This window comes from Fukomys damarensis, unplaced genomic scaffold (genome assembly GCF_012274545.1).
Source record: "Fukomys damarensis isolate Sample0158 unplaced genomic scaffold, DMR_v1.0_HiC HiC_scaffold_29, whole genome shotgun sequence".
Lineage (NCBI taxonomy): Eukaryota > Metazoa > Chordata > Mammalia > Rodentia > Bathyergidae > Fukomys > Fukomys damarensis.
The window spans coordinates 9,156,033-9,180,479 of record NW_022900941.1 but is presented as its reverse complement, the minus strand read 5'-3'; the positions used below and the strand labels follow the sequence as shown (position 1 = coordinate 9,180,479).

The following is a 24,447-nucleotide window of genomic DNA, read 5'->3' as shown; positions in this document are numbered from 1 at the left end:
AATTCACACCTATAGCCAAATTATTAAATTTTAATGTATTAGCTATAGTTTAGCATACCATGCTGAAGTGGAGGGGAAAATAGCTAAATTAAGGATATTTGGCCTAAGATACTATCAAGTTTCTGTAGAGTCTTTTAATATTAAACCAAGTAAGAAAAATTAGATTGAAATTTATGAGAGTTCTTTTCTTTGTGTTTGTTGGGGGAGGCTGGGTATTATTTTTTTTTAAATGGAAAAAGTCAACCATATAGGTTTGGACTAAGGCAGGCCTGACATTTTCAACTAGTAGAATTCAAACTAATTTATCTTAAGAAACAAAGTTCTATTGTTTAAATACCCTTTAACCAGCATTTTTGCCCTTAATCACATTTTGTTGCTGTTAATTAAAATGACAAGATCCTTTATTATAATAAGCAATACTTGGTATAGTAAAACTTCCTCAGATTTTACATGAACTCCAATGTAAATACTCTGAATTAATGAATATTCTGAATTATAAGACAGTGTTAGGTGCACTTTATTATTTTCAGGTACATATAACTAAATCATATAACAAAATGTTCCATACTGTATGTCTTATGTAATCAAACTTTAAAGTGTATAAAATAATTTAAAATTGGATTTCTAACATGTTTAATGTTTATGATAACTTTATGCAAGCAGTTAACATATTGTCAGTTATAACCGGCGTCACAATTTACTTCACTGAAAAACTGAATTTCTGAATGGAACTTGAATGAGTTATTTCATAGCCTGTACTGCAAACATAACCAAGGAATAAATTTGTTTCACTGATAAGTCAGAAGAGCTTCTTGAAGGTAAAGAAAGTAAAACAGGTTTCAGTCATTGAAAATTATGCTCAATCCTTTAGTTTGGGTCAGTGATGGGAACCTTTTAGAGCTTTCCCACTGTTAAGAAACAGCCTGCTGCAGCAGTATGCTACAGGCTCACCACTAGTGGTCTAGGTTATCTTTGTTTTATTTCAAAACTCTTTATAGCTGGGTGTGGTGGCACACACCTGCAATCTAGTAACTATACAATGAGGAAGGAGAATCACTGATTCAAGGTCAGCCTGGATAATTTAGGGAGATTTTGTCTCAAAATTATGAAAAAAAAAAAAAAAGACTGGGAAGTAGTTTGATGATAGAGTGCTTGCTTAGCATATGTGAGTCCTGATTGCAATCCCTAGTACCACTGTACAAACAAAGCCACTCTAATGCAGATTTTTTTTTTTTTTTTGGAGGGGTACTGGGGATCAAACTCAAGACTTTGTGCTTACGAGGCAGGTGTGGTACCCCTGAGCTAAATCCCCAGCCCTCTGATATAGAATCTTATAACTGATGCTATTTGGTAAAATGTGTTACATGGCTAGTTTTTAGTTACTGTGAAGTACATCAGTGCTTCTAATTACAAATTAAAATCAAGTAAGAGAGCTGTAAAGAATACTAACTGGCCATACCTGAGACATTCTGAATTAGTAGGTTTTAGAGGTGATCTAATCAGCTCCTCAGGGAGTGAGGATTGAGAAATATTCTTAGTGCTTGGGTAGCTTTAATATGATGATCATAATTAGTAACAAGGATACGCTTGGCCAGAATTGCTAAATTTTTAGGACTGGTTTAGACCCACCTCCCCGCACAACCCAGAAATCTGTGATAACTTTTTATATTGACATACCACTTTGAATTAGTGGGGAAAAAAGAGTGGTGTCAGAGAGCTCCATCAGGTTAAATATTATGCAGCATTGGCAAAGCTGGCATTGTTAAAATTGGATTTTTCCAGTTCCCAAGATACATACACTAGGAAAGTGATACTAGTTCTTTTTGCACATACAGAAAGCAAGGTTCAGCCTATTTTTAACTAATTTGCCTCAGAACACAGGCTGATAGCCTAGAAGTTGAATCCTGGTTTCTATTGCAATAATCCTGCTTGATTAAAAGAGTTTGTGATTAAAATTCAGCAAGAATAGGTATTATTTGTGTAGGACTTAAAATATCATGTCAAGGATTGTCTTAGTTACTTTTCTTGTTCCTGAAACATAATACTTACCACCTACAACTCAAAGGAGGAGAAGTTTATTTTGGCTCACAGTTTATAAGATTTTAGTCTGTAGTGGGCTGCCTCCAAAGCAGGGCAAATGTGGCAGAAGAGCATGGTAAAGAAGTGGCTCATGCATGATGGCAGAAAACAAAAGAAAAGAACAGGGGCAGAGGAAGGGCAGTATACCCTTGTAAGCCATGCCCCCAGGGATCCACCTCCTCCCTCCAGGCTTTACCCTCCAACATCACAGTCAGCTGTAAACCGTCAGTGGGCTAATGCACTGATGACTATCATGCCCTGAGGTCCAGTCACCTTCAAAGCCTCACTTAGGGTCACTTGAGGCTTTGAGGGTACATCTAGATATAAACCATAACAAGGTTACAGATAACCTTTAAATGCTAACCATTGAGTTGTTTCCACACCAGGAACCCGTTTTCTCTTCCCTCTTCCTTCCCCTTCCTTTTCTTCAGTGTTGGAGATCAAACCCAAAACCAGACTTTTGCACATGCTAAGCATGTGCTTTACTCTTAGCTACTTCCCAGTCCATCTTTTATTATGATTTAACTTTTAATATGATACCAAGTAGACCTAAAAAATATACAATATTAAGTAGATAGTATTTATACTATTTATTAAGCCTCACAAGGAGTTTATGTACTTCATTAATATATAAAGCCAGGACGTGTGTGTGTGTGTGTGTGTGTGTGTGTGTGTGTGTGTGTGTGTGTGTGATAGATGATTCTCTGAAAATCTTAATTATATTCTTTTGTAATTTGAATATTTTCTCAGAGATAATTAATGGCAGGATTTTTAAATGAGCTTTGATTCTTGAGATATGTACTCTTATTTTTAGTTGAATAAAAGAAATCTCTTAAAATTCCCTTTTTAAACATTTAATGACAAAAATTCATTCTTCTGCCAACATCATACAGTTATCATCATACAGTTGCCCAGGTATTGATAATGAATAGGTCTTACTCAGCACCTGCGGCTCTCTGGGGGGACCCCGTCCCGCGGGGAATAGGAGATGAGAGCCGCCTCTTATTCGTGGGTCATCAGAGGCCGATCCGATCTTGAATGTCTGTGGAGGAAATCTTTAAGAAGTTAGAGTACACGGCCCAAGTCTGGTTTCTGATCAAAGGCGCTTTATTGGCTCAGCAAAACGATTATATACTGTTATCCCAGGGGGAAGGTTCAGCAAGCTTATTGGACAGTTCAAACAAATCAATCACATGAGTCACTCAAGCATTTAACCATACAGCAATCAGTATTTTACCAAATGTGGGGAGGGGTAAGTGGGAAGGCGTACATCAACAATTAACCCTATGCAATCTTTAACTTCACAATCCCTAGGGGCAAGTAGGACGGGGGAAATACCACCTGCTTCCTGCTCCAGATCCCGTGACCCTGTGGTTAGCACAAAGGGCTATTCTTTCTGTAAGATTTCCTGTTTGCCCAGGGGCTAGACCTGCCAAGGTCACGTATGTAGTCTAGTGGGATTTTTCCACCGAGGCAAAGGCTAAGGTTGAGGGCAGCCATCTTATGCAGGCCCAAGCAGTCTCTCACAAGCACCAGGAACAGAAAGACAAAACCATATCTTAGCAACCTCAAAGTCTTGTTAGAGTATACTTACATATCCTTTAACAAAAGTTGATCCTAAAGGAAATCTAGTTTTCTGAAATTAGATGATTTCCTACTAATAGAACAATAGTAGGAAGAAGAACTTAGGTTATTTTTCTGATCAGAGAAAGCCCTCAACTCAACTGAAAGTAGATAGTTGCTTTTCTATGACAGCCTAATGATAAAATGATCTAAACATAGGCCTATCTTTACTGCTGACCTCTTCTCTCAGAAAAAAGAATGATTCTCTTTATTTTCTGATGTGTTGATGTCACCTTTCCTGTGTGTGAGATGCTTATCAGTTCTATTTTCTACATATACCAACCCTCAGAATATTTCTCGTTAATCTTCTCCTTTGGTGATACAATTTTATAATCTTGAGTCATTTTATAATAGAAGCAAGACATTTGAAGTACAAAATTTCATATATCAAAGAATTTTAAAAATGGGCATTCATGAATTTATGAAAGCTTAAAGTATGTGCTAATGAAAACATGTTAACATTACATATGTTGATATGTAGATTGTGAAAGCAAATATTTAAATATTTGTATTTTATTTTTTAAAGTAAGTGTACAGTTTCTTGGAATTGGAATTGTTATAATTTAGTAAATGCTATCTTTTTTTTTTAAGGTACCAGTATTTTTTGCAAATAAAACAAGACATTTTAACTGGAAGGTGGGTTATTTTATATTTTTGAAATAGGCTTTTAAAAAACTCTTTAATTCTATATTAGTGAAGTAATTCATGATCGTTGTAAGTTATCAAAGAACGAGTATATGTAGTATCAATTTCTCTCATCAGATAAGTTTATTTCTTAAGGCACATACTTTACATGTGAATAGTATAACAAACTATAGCGCTCTTTAAATTATTGATGTTTAACCCTGGGTTATATATTTTTTTTTGTTTTATTAGATTGCCCTGTCCTTATAATACTGCTGCCCTTTTAGCTTCATTTGCTGTTCAGTGTAAGTATCACCTCACATTTAGGTCAAATAGCCCATGATTTTGTTTTCTGTGTTGATAGTGTATTGCCTTTAATGCAGGAGTTCTTTTGACATGTTACTGTGCAGAAAATAGAAATTTTACTGAAAATGATATATCTACTTAGCATGATATATCTACTTAGCAGTTATTCTGATTCTTGAAAAAAATTTGCTCTAAAGTTGTTTGAGTGGTAGAAGAATGTTAAATGAATTATTATAACTTCCTTTAGTAGTTAAGTTAGAGACATAAATATTTTACTTCCAGAAATACAATGGATTAATGACATTGCTGAAAGGCTATAATAATTTAAAAATTTGCAAAGTCTGGTGGTGTACATTTATAATCTCAACACTCTGAGGCAGAGTGAGGCAGGAATATTCCAAATTTGAGCACAGCCTGGGCAACTTTGTGACTTAGTGAATCCCTGTCTCAAAACAAAAAATCATAAATGGCTGGGGATATAGCCCAGTGGGAAAGCCCTGGGTTCAATATTCAGTACCACAAATGATAATAATAATAATGATAATAAAGAGAAAATTTTTTGTTTATTAAAGTGTAAGTATTTTCTTACTGTTATTAGCTGAACTTGGAGACTACAATCAGTCAGAAAACTTGCCAGGCTACCTCTCAGATTATTCTTTCATTCCTAATCAACCTCAAGATTTTGAAAAAGAAATTGCAAAATTACATCAGCAGCATACGTAAGAATTTATTTTGTTTTTTGCTTGTTTGCAGTATGCTTTCTCGAGTTAAATTATTTTTACTTTCATTGTACTTAATATAGAATAGTTACCATTATATAAAATACTATCATTATATAGAAATATAGTTGATCTATATGAAAATGTGTAACATGGCTTGTTTTATAAACTATGACTTGTTTTTCCTTTCTGTTACAACCATAAAATTATATGTAAACAAGTATATTTGTTATGTGAAATTGTCAGCTAACAAGAATTTTAGAACATTAATATATTCAGAATACACAGATCAATTTAATTGATAATTCTTTCTTAGGTTTTAGTTGAGAGGTGTTTATTCTGTTTGTTAATAAGCCAAGAGGAGAAAGGAACTTGATGTAATACTTCATTAATAAAAATATTTCTTTAGTCAGACACAGTAATGGACACCTGTAAAACCAGCTACTCAGGAAAGTGAAGCAGTAGAATGATGGATTTGCAGTTAGCTTGAGCAGCTTAGTAGCCTTCTGTCTCAACATGAAAGAAAAAGGGCTTGGACATAGCTCAGTGGTAGGGGTCTGGTAGGGGACTTGCTTAGCATGGGTGAGGCCCTGGGTTCAGTCTTGTGTGTGTGGGGGGTGTCTGTCTCTGTCTGTATCTCTCTCTGTCTCTCTTTCTTTCTGTCTCTCTCTCACACACACACACCCTCACAGACATGCACGCACAGTGTCTAACAAGCTCAGTTCTGTACTTGTGAATCAGTACCTATCTATCCACCACACCATGAAATGCACTTCTCTGGAAATAATCTTAGGATGTGCATGTCTTAGAAGTTCTATGTGTTATTGAGTGGACCTGTGGTGTATGAAGCATTTTTGAGAAGTAATGCTTTTAAGTAGTGTCTAAAAGTAAGTGGCTTTGTTACATTCATCAGACCAGTCGGGCATTTTAGAAATGCTGTATTCTAGCATTTGTAGAAAATAAGAAAATATTCTGGAAGATAATAATTTGGATTATTGAAAGTATGACCTCCAAATAAGTTAATTAGATGTTACTGTACAGAACTAAGAGGAGTAGTCTTAGTGGATATTTTAGATTTAAATAAACTGCTTGTATTTCCTGATAAATATCCTTTTTCTGATTTGGCCATATTGCAGTGAATCTAATTTTAGTTTAATTATGTCTTCACAGAGGCTTATCTCCTGCAGAAGCAGAATTTAATTACCTAAATACAGCACGTACCTTAGAACTGTATGGAGTTGAATTCCACTATGCAAGGGTAAGTGCAAAAGCTTACTTTGAAATTTTTGAGTTCATTAAGTGAACTGTTCATCCCTTTTCTTCCAGGTAGTGTTTTATGTTATAAAATAACTTTTATAGACGACGGAAGACAATACTTTTAGAATACTTATTTTTCAAAAATAGATTAATAAGAAAAATGGTTTCTGTATACTTCACTAACCATGGTCATAAAAGACATTATCATTTCGTAGTATCATTTTAAGATTTTTTATAAAGCACAAATGGAAAATATTAACATTTCTTTTTCATCTTCCCCCATCGCTTTATTAAAATTGAATCTAAAAACTAGGCGTTGTGGGGCACCTCTGTAATCCCAGCTCTTGGGGGGGGTCATAAAGCAGGAGGATTGCGATGAGGTGAAGGCCAGCCTGGGCTACATAATGAGTTCAGAGCTTGAACTACATAGTAAGCCCCTGTCTCAAAACAAAATGAAACAAAACCAACAACAAAAAAGATTTTGTAGTCTTTGGCCTTTCCTGTACACTTCTTTGTGTGTCAGATTTTTTTGCCTCAGAAAGTTCCTCTTGCTGTAACTATATTTGTGAGTGACTACCCTTCATTTGTGCCTATATTCCTTCTTATGATTTCCTAATGAAGAAGTTATACATGTTATGCTTGGTATGATGAGAAAATATGTTTGAATTTTTAAATTTCTTCCAATAAAATCCTGTTGCTACTGCCCCCCAAAAAACATTTCCCTTTGCTTCAAATACACTTATCTCATCCTTCCACTTTCTGAAATACTATTAGAATACATTGGACTCTTGACTCATGAACTCAGTTCTTTCACTAGGGCTGGTTGTAACTCAAGTTGGTTGTAAATCAAAACTATTTTTGCTATGAGAAATAATGGAAATACCTGTAATGCATTCTGATCCTCCCAAAGCACCCCTTCACTAATCTTTTCATAATAAAAAAGGATTGTACAATGTGTGTAATTTACCAGAAACACCAGTTTTTCCTAGTGTATTCACCACAATGTTATAAAGTATGTCTGGACTACCAGAAACAACAATTTCATGCTGTCCTCACCATTCAAGTTGACACCTTTGGCTGCAGAAAAGGAGGATGAAATGGAAGGTGGTAATTAAATGAAAGAAGAGTCCCCTTCCATAAGAACATCAGGAATCTGGCCCTCTGGTATCCTTTCTCTCCTTGAGAGAGATCCTGTAGCCCACTAGGATCTGCTTCTGGCTTATTAGGTTTCAGTCTTTTCAGAACTAAAAATTGGTTGAAGATCATCTGTTTCTGTCTTTTCTTTAACACTGTTCTGTGTAACATGACATTGTCATTAAGCAAGTGAATGCAACGATTGGCTTTTCTCTGTCTGGGCAGGTCTTCTCTACAAATGTTTGTAACTCTGTCCATTTTTTTCAGGATTTCCTTTATTTTAGAAGAAGAACTTACTGCCCTGATTGTTGATAGTTCCCCCTCCTTGTCAGAAAGCTCCTCGGCTCCCATTCTCTGTGGCTTAGTTAGAAGTTGCTGAAGTTCCTCTGTACATAATTCCTCTGAATGTTCCTCCACCAGTTAGTTCCTCAACATCACCACTGTGTACAAGGCTTATGGACTCTACTAGTGATAATGTCATCAACCACAAGGTCGGTTGGAAGGCTCAGGCTTCTCTGTACAGCCTTCAAAGTCTCTCTCCTATATTATTTTATTTTATTTGTTTAGGTACCGGGGATCGAACTCAGGTCCTTGTGCTTGTGAGGCAGGCGGTAGCACAACTGAGCTAAATCCCCACCCCCTTCTCCTATATAATTTTAGGCCACACTTTCCTCCAGGTAGATCTCAGTGTCCTTAGAGAGACAGCAGTGGCCCAGGATTTCTCAGTTAACCTCAAATAGGAAAGACCAGCATTCAGGTTATAACTCAAGACTTTGGTTATAAGTTAAAATCAAAATTCTTGTTGTAATTCAAACTGTTCATAGGTGAAGCCAGTTACAACTCAAGGGTACTTATTTCTGAAGCACTTCTAGAAGACTTTTGTATCTTTAGTTGCACTGTTGTGGCTTCCTCCATGTCCTGAATTGGTTTAAAATGTTTACCATTCATGGTCATTTTGACTTTGGGTAAGAGGCAGAAGTCTTATGATCTGGTAATACAGTAAGTGAATGAGAACACACACATTGAAATGTCTTTGTGAGCCTGCCTTTCCCTTGGACAGCACTCAGTAGCAGCAGTCACTGTATTTTCATCACACCTTGTAAAGACACACATGAAAGAGGACTTCCAGACCTGCTTTAGAAAGTGACAAGAATGATGGGATAAGTGTGTTCAAAGTGAGGGGGGTTGAATAGTAGTGTCTTTGACTGCAAAACATTTTAGAATTGAAACTTTCACCATACATTTTGATCATTCCTTGTACTCTTTTAGAAGAACCTGGAGTACAGCTGTTCTCAGACTTATAGATAATCATTGGTTTAATTAGTAATACGATTTTTATTCTTTTGGCACAAATTGTTGAGCTCAATATGGGGCCAAAAGGGACTTAAGAGCCTGGATTTTCCTTAGGTGAATATTTTGAATATATTTCAATGCACAGATCCATACAAGGACATAGACATTTATGTTTTCAAAGTCGACTTCTATGTAATAGTTTTATCCATTAGGATCTCACCTGAGCATGTTGTGGAACAGAAGCTTTAGTTCTTAGCTTCACAAACTTCTGTCAGTCTTTCCTTTAAAAACTGGTTGACCTGCCTTCCTCTAACTATGTTTGTGACTTGGAAATCTTTTGTATGATTTTATTTAAAATGTAAGTCTCTTTTGAGCTTCTTACCTTCTTTAAAATGTTCCTTCATTCTCAGCTAGGTGGGATGGTATGTGCTGATAATACCAGCACATAGGAGGCTGAGGCAGGAGAATTGTTAGGAGTTTGAGGCCAGCCTGGGTATATAGTGAGACCCTACCTCAATGGATGAATGAATGACCATTCTCCTTCCATATTTGGGGTTTTTTACTTTTGAGCACAAATCTACAAAATGTAATAGTATCTATGCATATTTGTTTTGTTACAATAAAGTTTACAACTGATGGAATTAAACTATACTTAGAATTAAAAACTATGCTTAAAAATGCCACCTAAAGCAGTCATTTTAATTCTTTAGTTTCCTAAATATGGTTTTATTTCTGCAGAGATTGCTGTTAATGAAATCCAGAATTCTAGACTTTGATTTTTTTTTTAATTTGAATAACAAGGCTAGATAGATCTCATACAGGATTAACCATATTATTATTATTTTGACTGAAGTGATATTTGTTTATTAGATTGTAAAACTGTTTCTTAGAAAGCCGTAAATGTAGAGTACCAGATAAAAGGAATTTAAATTTTAATTGATGAAAGTTATTTAGAAACATTTTGTATTAAAAGAGATTTAGGATGTAGACACTGACACTTAAGAGAATGTACAAATTGTCATTAAGCATGAAGGGAAATTTTATGGCACAAAGGACAAAAGGACAGCTGGGGATTTAGCGTTGTGGTAGAGAGCTTGCCTAGCATGCCCTGGGTTTCATTCCTAGTACTGCCAAGTTGGGTGGGAGAGGGGAGGAGACAAAAGAAAGAACATAAAGAGAAGACATAAATTTTAAGTGAATATCACAAGCAAAAGTATTTGAAATAATTTTCTATTTTGATAAGCAAAGTGTAAGGTAAGTTTTTCTGTCTGCTTTCAAGTGGGACCAAGTTGTTTATCTCAATCTTCAAGAAGAGAATAAATCTTAGAGCATTCATGATGGGAAATTTGTTCTGTACCTTACACAGAGTTGGCACTAAGGATTACTTGGTGAACAAAATAGCTCTTATCCCTGCTCTCATGGAACTCATAGACTAGTGGGTGAGAAATAAATGGAACATATATTAATGAATGCTGTGGCATCCTGTGGCTGGCTACTGGTCAGCATTCCTGTAACTGGGACAAAATACCTAATACCTGAAACTTAAAGGAGGAAAGGTTTCATTTGGTTCATGGTTTCTAATGTTTGAGTCTGTAGTTGGCTGGCTCCAAGGCAAACATCATAACAATGGAATATGCTCACTTCATGGTGGCAAAGAAGGCAGAGCAGGGGAAGAGCTCAAGAGAGGATGGGGCCATGTACCAGATATAGTCCCCGTGACCCATCTAGACACACCCACTAGTGTGCTCTAAAAATCTCACGCCAGTCCAGTGCATAATCATGATTAACTATCCCAGGCAGGAACAGCTAATGCAGCCCAGGAGCAGAAAATAAAGATGGCATTTTAGAAGTAGTATATTTACTAGTTCCACTGCCTGCCTCACAAGCACAAGGATCCAAGTTTGATCCCCAGTACCCCCCAAAAAGTACTATATTTACTTAAGCCAGAAAAATGAATAAGAGTTTGCCAAGACATTGATTTTTACTGTAGATTGTCAGCATGAATGAAGATCTGACATCAAGAGAAAACATACTTGAAAATATTAAAACATTTACTATAGTTAGAGCATGTAAATGATGGAATAGGGATTATAGGAGAGTGAAAATGAATGACAAATTTCAGAATAAAAAGAAAGCAAATAAAAGATGGGAAAGAGCAGAGTAGTGTGTTATTTTTAAAATCACCTATAGTACATGGATTTTTTTATGTACAGTTCTGTGAACTTTAATACATGTATGGATTTGTGTAATCACTACTATGGTTAGAATATAGAAAAGTTTTATCATATCAGATCAAAAGTCTGTACTCATATTGTGTCTTTGCACTTAATATCCATGAGTCTGTTTTCTGTAGTTTTCTTTTCGCTAATGTCTTATAAGTGAGTCTTATAGTATGTACCTTTTGGTATGGCCTTCTTTCACGTATTTCAGTGTATCTTATATGTGCAAGTTATCAAGTGTTTCAATAGTTCATTTGTTTTTATTGCTGAGTATTGTTCCATGGTATGGCTGCACTATGATTAGTGAATACATTCACCTATTTGGAGGACATCTTGGTTTACAGTTTTTTCAGTGGATTTTTTGTTTTTTACTTAATAAAGCAAGTATGAACATTCAAGAACTTTTTCTGTGAATTTAAGTTTTCATTTTTCTAGGGTAAATCTCATAAGGGGACTGCAAGGTCACATTGTAAAAGTATATTTAACTTTATGAGAAACTACATCCCCACTAGCAATGTTATCAGGCTCCAATATAAGTATATTTTATCTCATTGTAGTATTCCCTAGTGACTAATGATACTGAGCATATCTTTTTAGATGAAATATCCCTTCTGTGGTTTATTCACTTTTAAATTTGGTTTTCTTTTAAAATTTTTATAATACATATTTGCAGTACATAATGACTACATTCATTGTGGGAGCTGGTATAATTACATAACATATCTTCTCCTTCTCTTCCTCTTTCCTCCTTCCCTCTATCTCTTGGTTCCCTTCCTATTTGCAAATGATCAGCCCAGCATGGTGGTGCATGCCTGTAATCTCCAGCAATCAGGAGGTTTAGGCAAGAGGATTGCCACAAGTTCGAGGCCAGCCTGGGCTAAATAGTGAGTTCAAGGCCAGCTTGAATTACAAACATGACCCTAACTCAATTAAAAAAAAAATCTATATCCCTGTTTTCTATTATTTAGCTTTGATTTAGCTCTTTAAATTATTTACTTTTTCCCATCCTGTAGGTTGTCTCTTCGCTCTTCTGTTGAATTTTAAGAGCTTTTTAATATATCCTTAGGGTAAGTTTTTGTTGGCTATTCGATTTACAGTCTGCCAGTCATGAGTTTGCACTATTAGCAGTGTCTTCCACAGAGCAGAAAAAGTAATAGATTCTAATATTCTTTATTCAGACACTAGTAGAACTGATAAATAGATTTGAACAATACAGTTATCAAACTTGACTTAATCTACATAGAATACTGTATCCAACAACTTCAGTTGTACATTATTTTCAAGCACACAAAATATTTCTGACCACGGTCCTTTTAAATCATTATTATCATTATTATTAGTATTATTATTATTATTATTATTATTAGGTACCAGGATCAAGCTCAGGACATTGTGCTTGCAAGACAGGCGGCACCACTGAGCTAAATGTCTGGCCTAGTCCTGTTAAATTAAAAAACAATAATGAAAAGATAACTAAATATTCTCCAAATACTTGAACACTAAGAAATACTTTTAAATAAGCTGTGAGTAAATGTTAACCAGCATTCTTCACTTCCAAAACACTCACCTACAAAGAGTGACAATTGGTTATTGTTATTAGAAATAATAGATATCAAACCAATCCTAAAAATATAAAGTAATTGAAGAAAATCATTAGCAGTGAACATTGTGAGAGCTAAATTTAATTTTTTGGTAAAGAATTTCTGATTGCTTAAAAAAATTTTATCTCAGGAGAGATTGCTGGTGTAATTGAATTGTCTTGCTTGTTAAATGAGTATTTTGGTGGCTCACCAAATACCTATGATCTCTACTAGAAAATCAGCTAGTCATAAACCATTTATTATACTAAGAGAATAGAATTAAAGACTATAAGGGCTATGAAATATCTAAACCATGCAACTTCAAATATAATCTCTTTTATAGGAATGTTCACATAGTATTAATTGCTAGCATTAACTGAAAACTTTGTTGCCATGTCTTTAGACTTGTCTTTAGGTGCTTAGCTAGGTATAGGATGATTCAAATTAGCTCTAAAGCAGTTCTAACAAAGTTTTACACTAAATTGTGAATATCTTGTTTCCATACGTATTTGTAATAGTTATGCAAATAACCTGTAATAGACAAATAATAACCTTTGCCCTTCAGAGTTTTAAGAAAAGGAAAGCTTGAGGTATTTTATTATTCATTCAGTTACTGTTTACTCCTGCTGTTTTGCGAGTCATGTTTATAGATGCCATGTATGCAGCAGTGAGAAGAGTAGATAAAAATGTAACCCTCATGCAGCTTCCACTTAATCATTTAATTTTAGTCTTCAAATTAAAGTTAAAACTCATCATGATTATGGTTTTACGATCTGAGATTTATTTTGAGCTTATTCCCCAATAGGATGGCTGGTTAAGTGTAAACATAGTATTACTATCAAATCAGTGCAAAAATACTTATTTGAGAGCTAGTTTTGTGAAGTAAAATGAAATTATATAATCGTTCATTGATGCTCAAAGGATGATCCACCAACTGATTCTTATCTTTGAGCTATTTGTTACTGGTTAAAATAATCAATACAGAAATTGAGTGTAAGCACTTAGAAAGTTTTACAGCAGTCCACACAGTGTATGTGATCAGTATGCTTTGTAAAAGAGCCAATACTTGGCAGATTCACATTTTTATTTTTATTTTTTAGATTCAAATTTTTTAAAAATATGTTTATAACTGTTCATCTACCAATATAGTCTGAAATCACAGTTAATATAGAACCCCAGTAATCATCATATAGCTGATAGTAGTTAGAGGTTCCAGATAAGTGATACAAGAGACAGACAAATGTGAGAGAAGCTTACAGATGTAGGCTAAAGAAGTTTTCACACAGGAGCAATGTGATCTAGACTTTGGTTCAATTTGTTTTGTGTAGGTGGAGAAATGATGAAGACGATATGAAAGCAGCATTAACAAAACATGGAATTATGGAGATACAAAATGTATTGTTAAACTAATATGGCTTCACTAAACTAGAAGAGTTTTACTATGTAGAAGGAGGAGATATAAAATGGGATGGAATGGTTGCTTAAAGGGCTTTGTTGCTATGCTTAACAGCTAAGATATTTTCATAAACAGTTCATTCTACAAATGAATTCAGGGGATTCTATGCCTAAGAACCCAAAAGTTGACAAAACAAAGGTTTACTCTGTATTACTTAGGTTCTCGTGAGGAATAGAAAAGAAAATTGAACAAGTGAATATATAGTATAATATTAGGTAGTAATAATTTCTATGAAGAAAAACAAATAAGGTTTTAAATTAATGTCATACATAGTTCATGTTTCTAAACATTGGAATTAATAACATTTTTTTCTGTGAAGGGCTTAATACTTTTTCTTTTGCCCACTTTTGGTGCCTCACAAACTGTTCTTTCAGTCTAGGTTTGATGATTTACAAACTGAGTTGTAAATCATCTTGATTGATGTTTCTTTGTATCGACTTTAAGGTATCTCTTTTAATGGTATTAGATCTCCTGGAATGTGCAGTGATTCTTGGTTGTGTAGTGTGTAGTTCCTTTCATATTTGTGATTCCTACCTAGTTCATTGTCTCTCCATGTTCCTTCTGACTAGCTTCCCATTGGCAATGGTGCAGGAGAGAAGGAATATGTAGCTAGGAATAAGGTACCTTTAGTAGTTTGACTTTTTCAGTGTTTTAGATTCATCATCTGTTGTGGTTTATATCTGGCTGTCCTCAAAGCCCTCATGCACTCAGAGGCAGGACTTATAGATGATATTGGATAATGGGCAAGCTATGGCTGGTTTAAGAGGTGGAGTTTGGTTGGAAGAGGCTGGTTAGTGGGAGTATGAACTGAAAGGGTTTATCTTCCACTTCCCTTTTCCTCTCTACTTCCTGCCTATCATGAGATGAGCAACTTCCCTCTGCTCAGGCCTTTCTACTATGCTACTTCTGCCTGGAGCTAGCTAACTATACACAAGCACTGAAGCTTATTAAACATGATCCAGAATAAGCTTTTCTTCCTTTAAGCTGTGGGTGTCAGGTATTTTGTCCCAACGATGAGCAAAGTAACTAAGACACCATCTTTCTCTTCTGGGAATCACTTTGAATTTGAATTCCCTGTCCCTGGTGTCCACAATTAGTATTTAGACGGGCTGCATGTGCTTCTGTGTTTTTTAGCACAGTCTAGTTGGGGTGAAATGGTGGGATTGATAGAAGCTAATTACATTAGATATTCCCTACTTGATCAATCTGATAGTAACTTGAGAGGCCCCATTATTTCATTTAACCATTGTCTCTGGATTTTTTTTTTTTTTTTGGTACCGGGGATCAAATTTGGGAACTTGCATTACTTGGAAGGCAGGTATGACACCACTGAGCTAAATCCCAGCCTTTTTTTTTTCCTATAAATGTGATCTTATCCTCTTTATGTTTTTAAGGATTGTTCTGATCTGTTGATAAAACATGTCAAGTGTTAGAGGTTGTTATGTATTTTCTCTTGTTGTGTATCTTCTCTGATATATCATGTTTGGGGCAAAAGGATTAATTAGAGCATACATTTTAGCCTTTTATCTTTTAGGCTCAGTCTACCTTTTTGCTCCAAAATTCTAATTGATGTCCTTTAAAAAGTAATTTAAGACTCTGATAATAGTACTGGTTATTGCCAAACAAAAAAGTGCAACCAAATTAATATACATTTACATTTGACCACTTATGTATTATGCCACTTAACAGATTAAGATTTTATTTGAATAAAAATATATTGAAAATATAGTTTCAAAGATTTACTCTGGGGATACAATTATAAAATCTTGTTTATATATTTATTCTGTCTTCTAAACAACTGAATGGTAGAAATAAAAGCCAGCTTTTTATATTACTATATATATTACAGAATACTATTTTAAAATGAAAAATATAAAACAGTTCCAAGACTGATTAGCATCTGTGAAAAATATTTTAATTGTACGCATTTTCTCAACAATGTAGATTAGTTAACTAAAATTGGGCTGGGGTAGTATGAATACTCTCACATTCTTTAAGCCACAATTTCATAATTTCTTTTCTGGCATCTTCAAAACTCCCAAAGTTGTTCTTTATTTGGTACCTCTAATGATGTTTCTAATGTACTACATTAGCTATAGAACTTCTCATTGTATTGTGAATATTGGCTTATCACAGGTTCTCCTTCACCAAAGAGTCAGTCCCAGCTTTAATTTATGAAAAATCCTGAGATTATTTTTACTTTAGAGTAATGACTTAGGAGTTTGTCCTCTATGTCTTTTTATGAGGTAGCAGTTATTATTTGGATTTGTAATTATAATGTGATTCTGTACAACCTTTGAAAAAGTCACATTATGCTAAACTAATTGTGTTATAAGAATATCTCTAATAGTTAAAGCCCATTGCTTTAGATTTTTCATGTATTTATTTATTTGTTTGTTTATTTTAAAGGATCAAAGTAACAATGAAATTACAATTGGAGTGATGTCAGGAGGAATTCTGATTTATAACAACAGGGTACGAATGAATACCTTTCCATGGTAAGAACATCAGCAGTATTTTTGCTTTTACAACTATATTACCAAATGTAATGATTTCTATTAAAGAAAATGACCATTGAACTATTTAAATGTTGTCACTTTACTTGTGTGGTGCAATTATATGCCCTGCATATGTGGTACTTACTAGAATGTGCCAAAACAATTCATTTCATAATGGCATATTAAAATATTACACATGAATTTTTCTTAGAGAATCATTTTTTAGAGAATCTATAAATGTGTAGTGTAGTAATATTAAAGTGCCTACCCTGTGTCTTCAGTCATGTTAAGCACTATAGTATTTTATTTAAATTCATTTATTGGGCTGCTAATTTATGAAATAAAATTTAGGCATAGCTCCTATAACAAAGATATAAAATTAAAAAGTGATTTAAATTATTGCAAGCAAAGTGTGGTGATTTCATGGGATTTACAACTGATGTTTCTTTTATATTATTACTCTTTTGTCTCTAGCATATTTTCTTTTCTTTATTGTCCAAGATGGTTCACCACCATCATTTGTGTATTTGTGTATTGTAGAATGGAGAAAAGGGAGGAAAGCATCTTCCACTTTTTGAAAATTATAAAAATGTCTTTGACCAAATCCCATGTATAGCTAACATTTTGTGTGTGCGTGTGTGTGTGTGTGTGTGTGTGAGATCAGAGACTTTTTAAAGCATAGTGATTTTCTTTAGAAGAAACAAAAGCAAAATTAGTACATTTTATTAATCTTTCTTTTATATACCTCTTACTAGCTTTAATATACCTCCTAAATAATTTTTATTTAATAAGTATTTGAAAGTAGTTACCTTCATAACACTTTAATAGAAATATGATAACTAACAATAGCAAATGTTTTAACAAACTGCTTCAACTATGCTAAAAAAATTTCCTAGATAAGTCCCCAAAATATGAATGATACAATGAACAACAGACAAAATGGATCTATAAAAATTAAATACTGGCAGGCAGAAATCTGCAGAATATACGTATTTGTAGACTTAAGGGTAGGGAATTTTTACAGCAGTAATAAAAAGACAACCTAATTATAAATATAGGCAAGATTTTTGAATAGACACTTCTACCAAAGAAGATGTGTACATGATAAATAAGCATATGGAAAAATTTCAGTTTCCAGTGAAAGACAAATTAAAAATACAATGATAAATAAGCACATGGAAAAATTTTCAGTTTCCAGTGAAAGACAAATTAAAAATACAATGAGCTGTTCTTTGACTATGCAGAAAAACAGTGAAAAAGTTTGATAGTATCAAATGATGGAAGTAGGGAACCTAGAAAGGATGGTACTGGTAGAAATGCAAACAAGTATACCAACTTTGGAAAACAGTTTGGCAGTTTAAGTTAAAAGTAAATTAGCCATATTACCCAGCGATTCTTTTCCTAGATGTTTACTCAGGAAAATCAAAGTTCATATAAAGATTTGTTCACAATATTCACAGCTACAGTATTTTTGATAACATAAAATGAAAATTCAACAGCCAGAAATGTAGCTCAATTGTGCCTACCTGCCTGGCAAGCCCAAGGTCCTGAGTTTGATCCTCAGTACTATCCCCCCCGCAAGAAAGAAAATTCAAATGTCTATAAATTGATAGGATAAACCAATTTTACATACACACAAGCACACACACACACACACACACACACACACACACACTGGAATTCTACTTGGGATTAAAAATAAATGAACTTTATAATAATACAGTATAATAAAAACCACATGGATGACTTTACCCTCAAAGCATTATGCCAGGTATAAGAAGCCAGACTCAGAAAACTGTATTGCTCTTTATTTCTATTTATATGTAATTCTAGAACACACGTATGATGGAGACAAAATATCCTTGATTGCCAGGGTATTAAAATAGAAGGAGGCTATTAAATGATTTGCAAAAGGGCACCAAGGAAATTTTGGGGGATGGTAGAACTATTATATGTATGATTCATGTGGGTAGTTATATAATTGAACACATTTGTCAGAACTCATTGTTCATTTCAAATTGTTAAATTTTATATGTGAGTTACCTCCGTAAAGATATAAAACGAAGGATTACTTAGTTGTTCATCTCACATCTTTTTTTTTTTTTTTTTTTTTTTTGTGTTTTTCCCTTTCACTATGTAGTAGAGACTGCCCTGGAACTCACTGTGTAGCACAGGCTGGTCTCGAACTCACAGTGATCCTCCTGCCTTAGCCTCCCGAGTGCTGGGATTACAGGCGTGCACTACCACGCCCGGTAGTTCATCTCACATCTTTTAAATGTTCCTATGTAGTTGATGAAATTGTAGCATGTTCAGGGAATAATACAAAACAGAGACATAGTTCCTACCAATAAGTGCAGTTATGACACAGAAATTTTTTATTTTGCACTTTATATAAATGTCAAAATCGAAAATAAATTATTTTCAGATAATATGGGTTAAATATTGTGATTAAAATTTTTTATATTTTCTTAATTCTATGTTGTATATAAATTTATTGTTTTTATCATTATAAAGATTCTAGAAGAGATGTTGATAAATTGTTTGGAAAAAAGGGTATAATCTCTGGAATATTTCACTGGCTCCATGATATTTGAGACAGTTGTTATAGGAGGAATAGAAACTTCAAAAAAAGAAGGAAGGGTGGAAGAGTGCAGTGGCTATAGAGAACTCGCTTAATGTATGTAGAGCATTAAAGGTAGAAGCACTAAGCATTTGCCGAGCCCTAGTAGTAAGAAGTAACATGTCAAGTTACTGAGATGACGGGGTATTTGGTTTCCCTTTTCCTTCAGCTGTTTTGAGAAGAGAAGCAAGAGAACAAGAATTTAGGAAGATGTTCCTTGAGTAATAAATTGGTTTCAAATTGTGAACAATCTTACATATTTTACATGCTAAGGAGTTGGCATATTGTTTTATAGATAAATATATGTTGAGCTAATTTGAAGTTGAGAAGTAGAATTCATATTTTCAAGTCTTCGTCATTTAAGTTAGATTTTAAAAAACAAAACAAAACAAAGGATACCAGATTTGGAGGATTTTGTGGTGGTTTATGTCTACAATTCTAGCACCTGTGGCATCAAGGCAGGAGGATCATGAATTTGAGGCCAGCCTGAATTTCATACTGAGTTTGAGGCCAGGATGAGTTTAGCATGACCCTGGCTTGCTAAATGCCAAAAATAAATAAATAAATGAAACAATAAAAACAAAAGATGTATTTAAGGTTTTGACTGGAAAATATTGTATAGTGTGAATTAAATTTTGTTTAAAAAATTAAATGGTTGGGATTAAAAGTTGGCTAAAGCTACTGAGTATACATCAGCATGAAATGTAAGGATTTCTTGTGATCTTAACCATTCAGAGTAGAACACAGTACAACATTAGGAAAATGTTTGCCAAAAGGTAACAAAAAGCCATGAATTAAGGTCCAATATATTTTTTGGGTGGAGGGGATAGACCAGGAATCGAACTCAAGGCCTTGTGTTTGCCAGATAGGCACTGTGCCACTGAGCTACATCCCCAGCCCCCAAAATCTTTAATAGTCAATACATTTATGGTTTATTTTGGTTTTTAAAGCATGAACTGAACTTAGACAAAGCCAGTGAACTTCTTGTAAGTACCATATGAGTAAGAGACCAAAACAATCTTATCACCATGTCTAAATTAATATTCCTAAAATTTCTGTTGCCTTTACATTTTACTAAAGTACTATATGTTTACTTTAGGAAACCATAAAAATCATTTTGGAAGACTGATAATAATTATGACCATCTTGTATCATATATATTTCAGCTACTTTTCTATTAATAATTTAAAATAAGATACTGATGCTAAAGATTAAATGGTAAAATTGCCAAATTTCTGTATAAATGAAGTATACTTAGTAAAAGTAGAAGCTTTAGAACTGAGAGGAAAAATATTCATTGATTTTAATGCGTTTAACCCCATAAGCTTAGAACCCTGTAAGTTTGGAATATTATTTACTGAGACAACTGGTAAGTATGAAGCAGAGCTTTAAACTCAGGTCTCTTCTTTTACTGGTTCTCTCAAAATTGGACTTACATATAGAAAAGAGGAGTGTGCAACATCCATTTTCCATATATGGTTATTCATAAATTATCACACTTGTATTAATATTTTTTAAAAATATTAGTGAAATTGGAAATTTGGATTCTATAAATTAAACTCCATCAATATTAATGTAAATCAGAAGACATCATTAAAACAATGGGAAGGAGAAGAGAATTCTAGTTCCCAATCTGAAATGTAAAGAGTTTAAACTTCACATTACTGTCCTCACAAGGAAAAAAAAACTGATAAAACCTTAAAATCAACAGCTCTTACGTTTTTTCAGTGGAATTAAGAACACTAGGCAAACTGCTACTTTGAGAACTGAAGAGACAGATGTATTCACTGCTGCTAGGGCCAGTAACTCTTAGGAGTAGATTTTTAAGTGGATGATTTATATATGGTTTGTCAATTATATTTCAATAAGTCTGTTAAAATAAAGGTGAAATTAAAACTTTTAAAAAAGGAATATTTACAGGATAGTTGACTAATTGAAGCATAATGATTCTGGGCTAGATTGAGAGATAAAAACAAAAAAATCTTTAGTGTTATGATCTTGCTGAGATCATAAGGTGCTGAGGTCTCCTTGTAGAAGTGGTTTAGGTTCTTTCTGTCCTGACCAAAAAACTGGTCAAGTGAAATACAAATAGTAGCAAGGCTTTACATTTATTAAAGGTAAGAAAAGAAACAGGCTCTGTAGAATGAGTTTGGGCCAAATAAAAGTAAGAAAAGTAAGTATGAGCTACAGCATGATGTTGACTGCCTATTTTGTATCACCCACTTCTCAGGCTGATGCCAGGTCTAGGCCCTTCTATCCAAAACCTGCTCCAGTTGGAGAAGTCTGTTCAGAGGTTTGGGAACTGTTCTGTACATGTGTCCTGGGATCTTTTGATCAAGAGCTACTTCCACCACTTACTTTCCCACCCATTCGGCCATACCTTGATCTGCTACCTCAGAAATAGTGTTTGATAACTTTCCAAATTAATGACAGCCACCAAACCATAGACCCAGAAACTTGAGAAAATAAAAGAAGGTTAAATATCCCCAAAAATCTGTGTGTAGCCAAATATACTATATTTATACTGCAGAAATCCAAGAACAAAGAAAATCTTGAAAGAAGCATAACATCAAAAGCATTCTTTTCACAGTTAAACAAGGATAAAGTTATATTGGACTTCTCTTCAGAAACCATACAAGCAAAAATAGAAACAAAGTGAAATATTTAAAAGCGTTGAAAGAAAAATTCTCCAACCTAGAATTCTGTAGTCTTTAAAGTTGAAGAGAAATACTCTCAGACCAACAAGAACTGAAGGAATTTGTTGCTAGTTGACCTTCCTCTGAATAAATCTTGAAAGAAGTTTCTAGCTGGATACAGTAGCGCATGTCTGTTGTCCCTACCACTTGGAAGGATGAAGAAGGAGAATCTTCAACTTAAAGGCCAGCCTGGGCAATTTAGCAAGACCCTGTCTCAAAATTTAAAGAATTTTATATAGGGCTTGGGATATATTTCAGTGGAGCTTATGTAGCATGTGTAAGATCAAGATTCTATATCCCCAGCACTGCAAATAGATAGGTAGGTAGGTAGGTAGGTAGATAGATAAATAGATAGATAGATAGATAGATAGATAGATAGATAGATAGATAGATGGATATAAAGAATTTCAAAGAAAAGGAACCTTCATATTGAAAAGGTAGATTATCAAAATGAATTTTAAACAACTTTATTAATTTACATAGCATGTAAATTTACCCATTAAAATATACAGTTTAGTCATTTGCAGTATATTTTCAGGGTGTGGCATCACTATTATATAATTTTGAATTATGCATAAGAATTTTTCATTGTGCTAGAAAGATAGCTTTTAACCATTAGAAGTCATTCTCCATCACTTCCTCTGCATCTCACTCATCTGTAGCCCTAGGCAATCACTAATTATTTTCTCCTATAGATGAAATCATATTCTCTGTAGTTTTTTTGATTCACTTCCTTTCACATAATGCTTTTGTGGTTTATCTGTGTTATAGCATGTATGAATACAACATTCATTTCTGCTGCTCAGTAATCTGTTCTGTGGCCATACTGTATTTTGTTCATCAGTTCATTAGTTGGAATACACTGGTAGAATAGGTTTTCCTTGCTTTACAAGTTGAGTTCTGGGCTTACATAGCGTAGCTGCACCAGATCACATTCCCACCAGCAGTGCACACGTGTTCAGTTTCACCAAATTCTCCTCAGCACTTCACTGTTGTCTGTCTTTTTTATTATATCCATTCTGGTAGATGTAAATTAATACACATCTTTGTTGCTTTTATTTGCATTTCCTTAGTGGCTAATGATGTTGAACATCTTGTCTTGTGCATATTTTTCTTTCATTTATCTTCTTTGAAATATTCAAACAGTATTTTAAAAATCAGTCTGCATATGTCTTATAAGAGACATATTTAAAGCATAGACAAATGGTTGAGAGTAAATCCACTGGAAAAAATAAACCTGGCATATAGAAACAAAAAGAAACTATTATAATTGTACAACATAAATGTTATTTCAAAATTTTTAGCCATTGATGTTTTTATGAAAAATATAGCTCTATGTACTAAATAAAATCATATAGAATAAATTTAGAAGACAATAGAAGCTATACAAAATATGCCAGAGAGCATTCAGTTTAGTGATTTTTTTTATTCAGTTTGATATTTATGAAATCAGGATGATTTGAAACTGGTTTAGATTTTCTCTTGATCATTTAGAAATAGTTTTATTTTTATTAGTTGCTAATATGATGGTTCTTAATGGGAATTAATTTTTAGCTCCTAAAATATGTGTGACTCCTGTAGATTTTTTTTTGTTTGTATTTTTTTGTTGTTGTTTGGTTTGGTTTGGTTTTTTGAGGCAGGGTTTCACTGTGCAATTCAGGCTGGCCTTGAACTCACTATGTAGTCCAAGCCAGCCTCAAATTCCCAGTTTCACTCCCACTTTAACCTTTGTAGTGCTGGGATTACAGGCGTGCGCCACCATGCCCAGCTTGCTCCTGTAGATTTTTTAAATTGAAGTATCTAGTTTGCTTTCTTTTTATAACTATAGTCTGTTTTATGCAGTCTTTTGTTCATTTTCTGGAAATAATGCCTATTGTAAATGACAGAAGAATTTCCTCATGTTGTTTTGTCCTTATTCAGTGAAAGCCATGGATGCAAAAGTAAAATAAAAATTTTGAAACCTATAAACTAAGTATATCTCTTGTTCCCCACTCTATACAGACATGCTTGAAGCTGAATCATGCATTTGCTACAAGTGATTGAAGTGTGAAAAGTTTCTTCTTTGGGAATGCTGAGAGCTGCTTGGATAGAAAGGGCCATGAGTCATGAGGATCAAAACTTAAAATTACCATGAAAATATTTATTAATAGATTAAGACAGGACCCAAAGTGTGTTTTGTTAAGTAAGATTGAATGCCTTAGTCCCATGGTGATTAGAGCTTTAGATTAAAAAAAGATCTGAGTTGGGGCCGGGGATTTAGCTCAGTGGTTTCCTGCCTGCCTTGCAAGTGCAAGGTCCCAAGTTTGATCTCCCAGTACCAAAAAAAAAAAAAAAAAAAAAAAA

The 24,447-nt window shown here is 34.0% G+C and overlaps 1 protein-coding gene across 5 annotated transcripts in view; it reads left to right on the top strand.

Annotated features, from left to right (window-relative positions):
- Ptpn4 (protein tyrosine phosphatase non-receptor type 4) overlaps positions 1 to 24,447 on the top strand; it is a 173,142-nt gene that overhangs the window by 79,514 nt on the left and 69,181 nt on the right. For 4 of the 5 annotated variants that reach the window (XM_010632287.3, XM_010632285.3, XM_010632286.3 and 1 more), the window contains exons 6-10: positions 4,294 to 4,338; positions 4,579 to 4,631; positions 5,231 to 5,351; positions 6,522 to 6,609; positions 16,700 to 16,788. In XM_010632287.3, coding sequence (XP_010630589.1) covers positions 4,294 to 4,338; positions 4,579 to 4,631; positions 5,231 to 5,351; positions 6,522 to 6,609; positions 16,700 to 16,788 — 396 coding nt within the window. The remainder of the gene's footprint in view (positions 1 to 4,293; positions 4,339 to 4,578; positions 4,632 to 5,230; positions 5,352 to 6,521; positions 6,610 to 16,699; positions 16,789 to 24,447) is intronic. The other variant, XM_010632288.3, reaches the window with a different exon arrangement.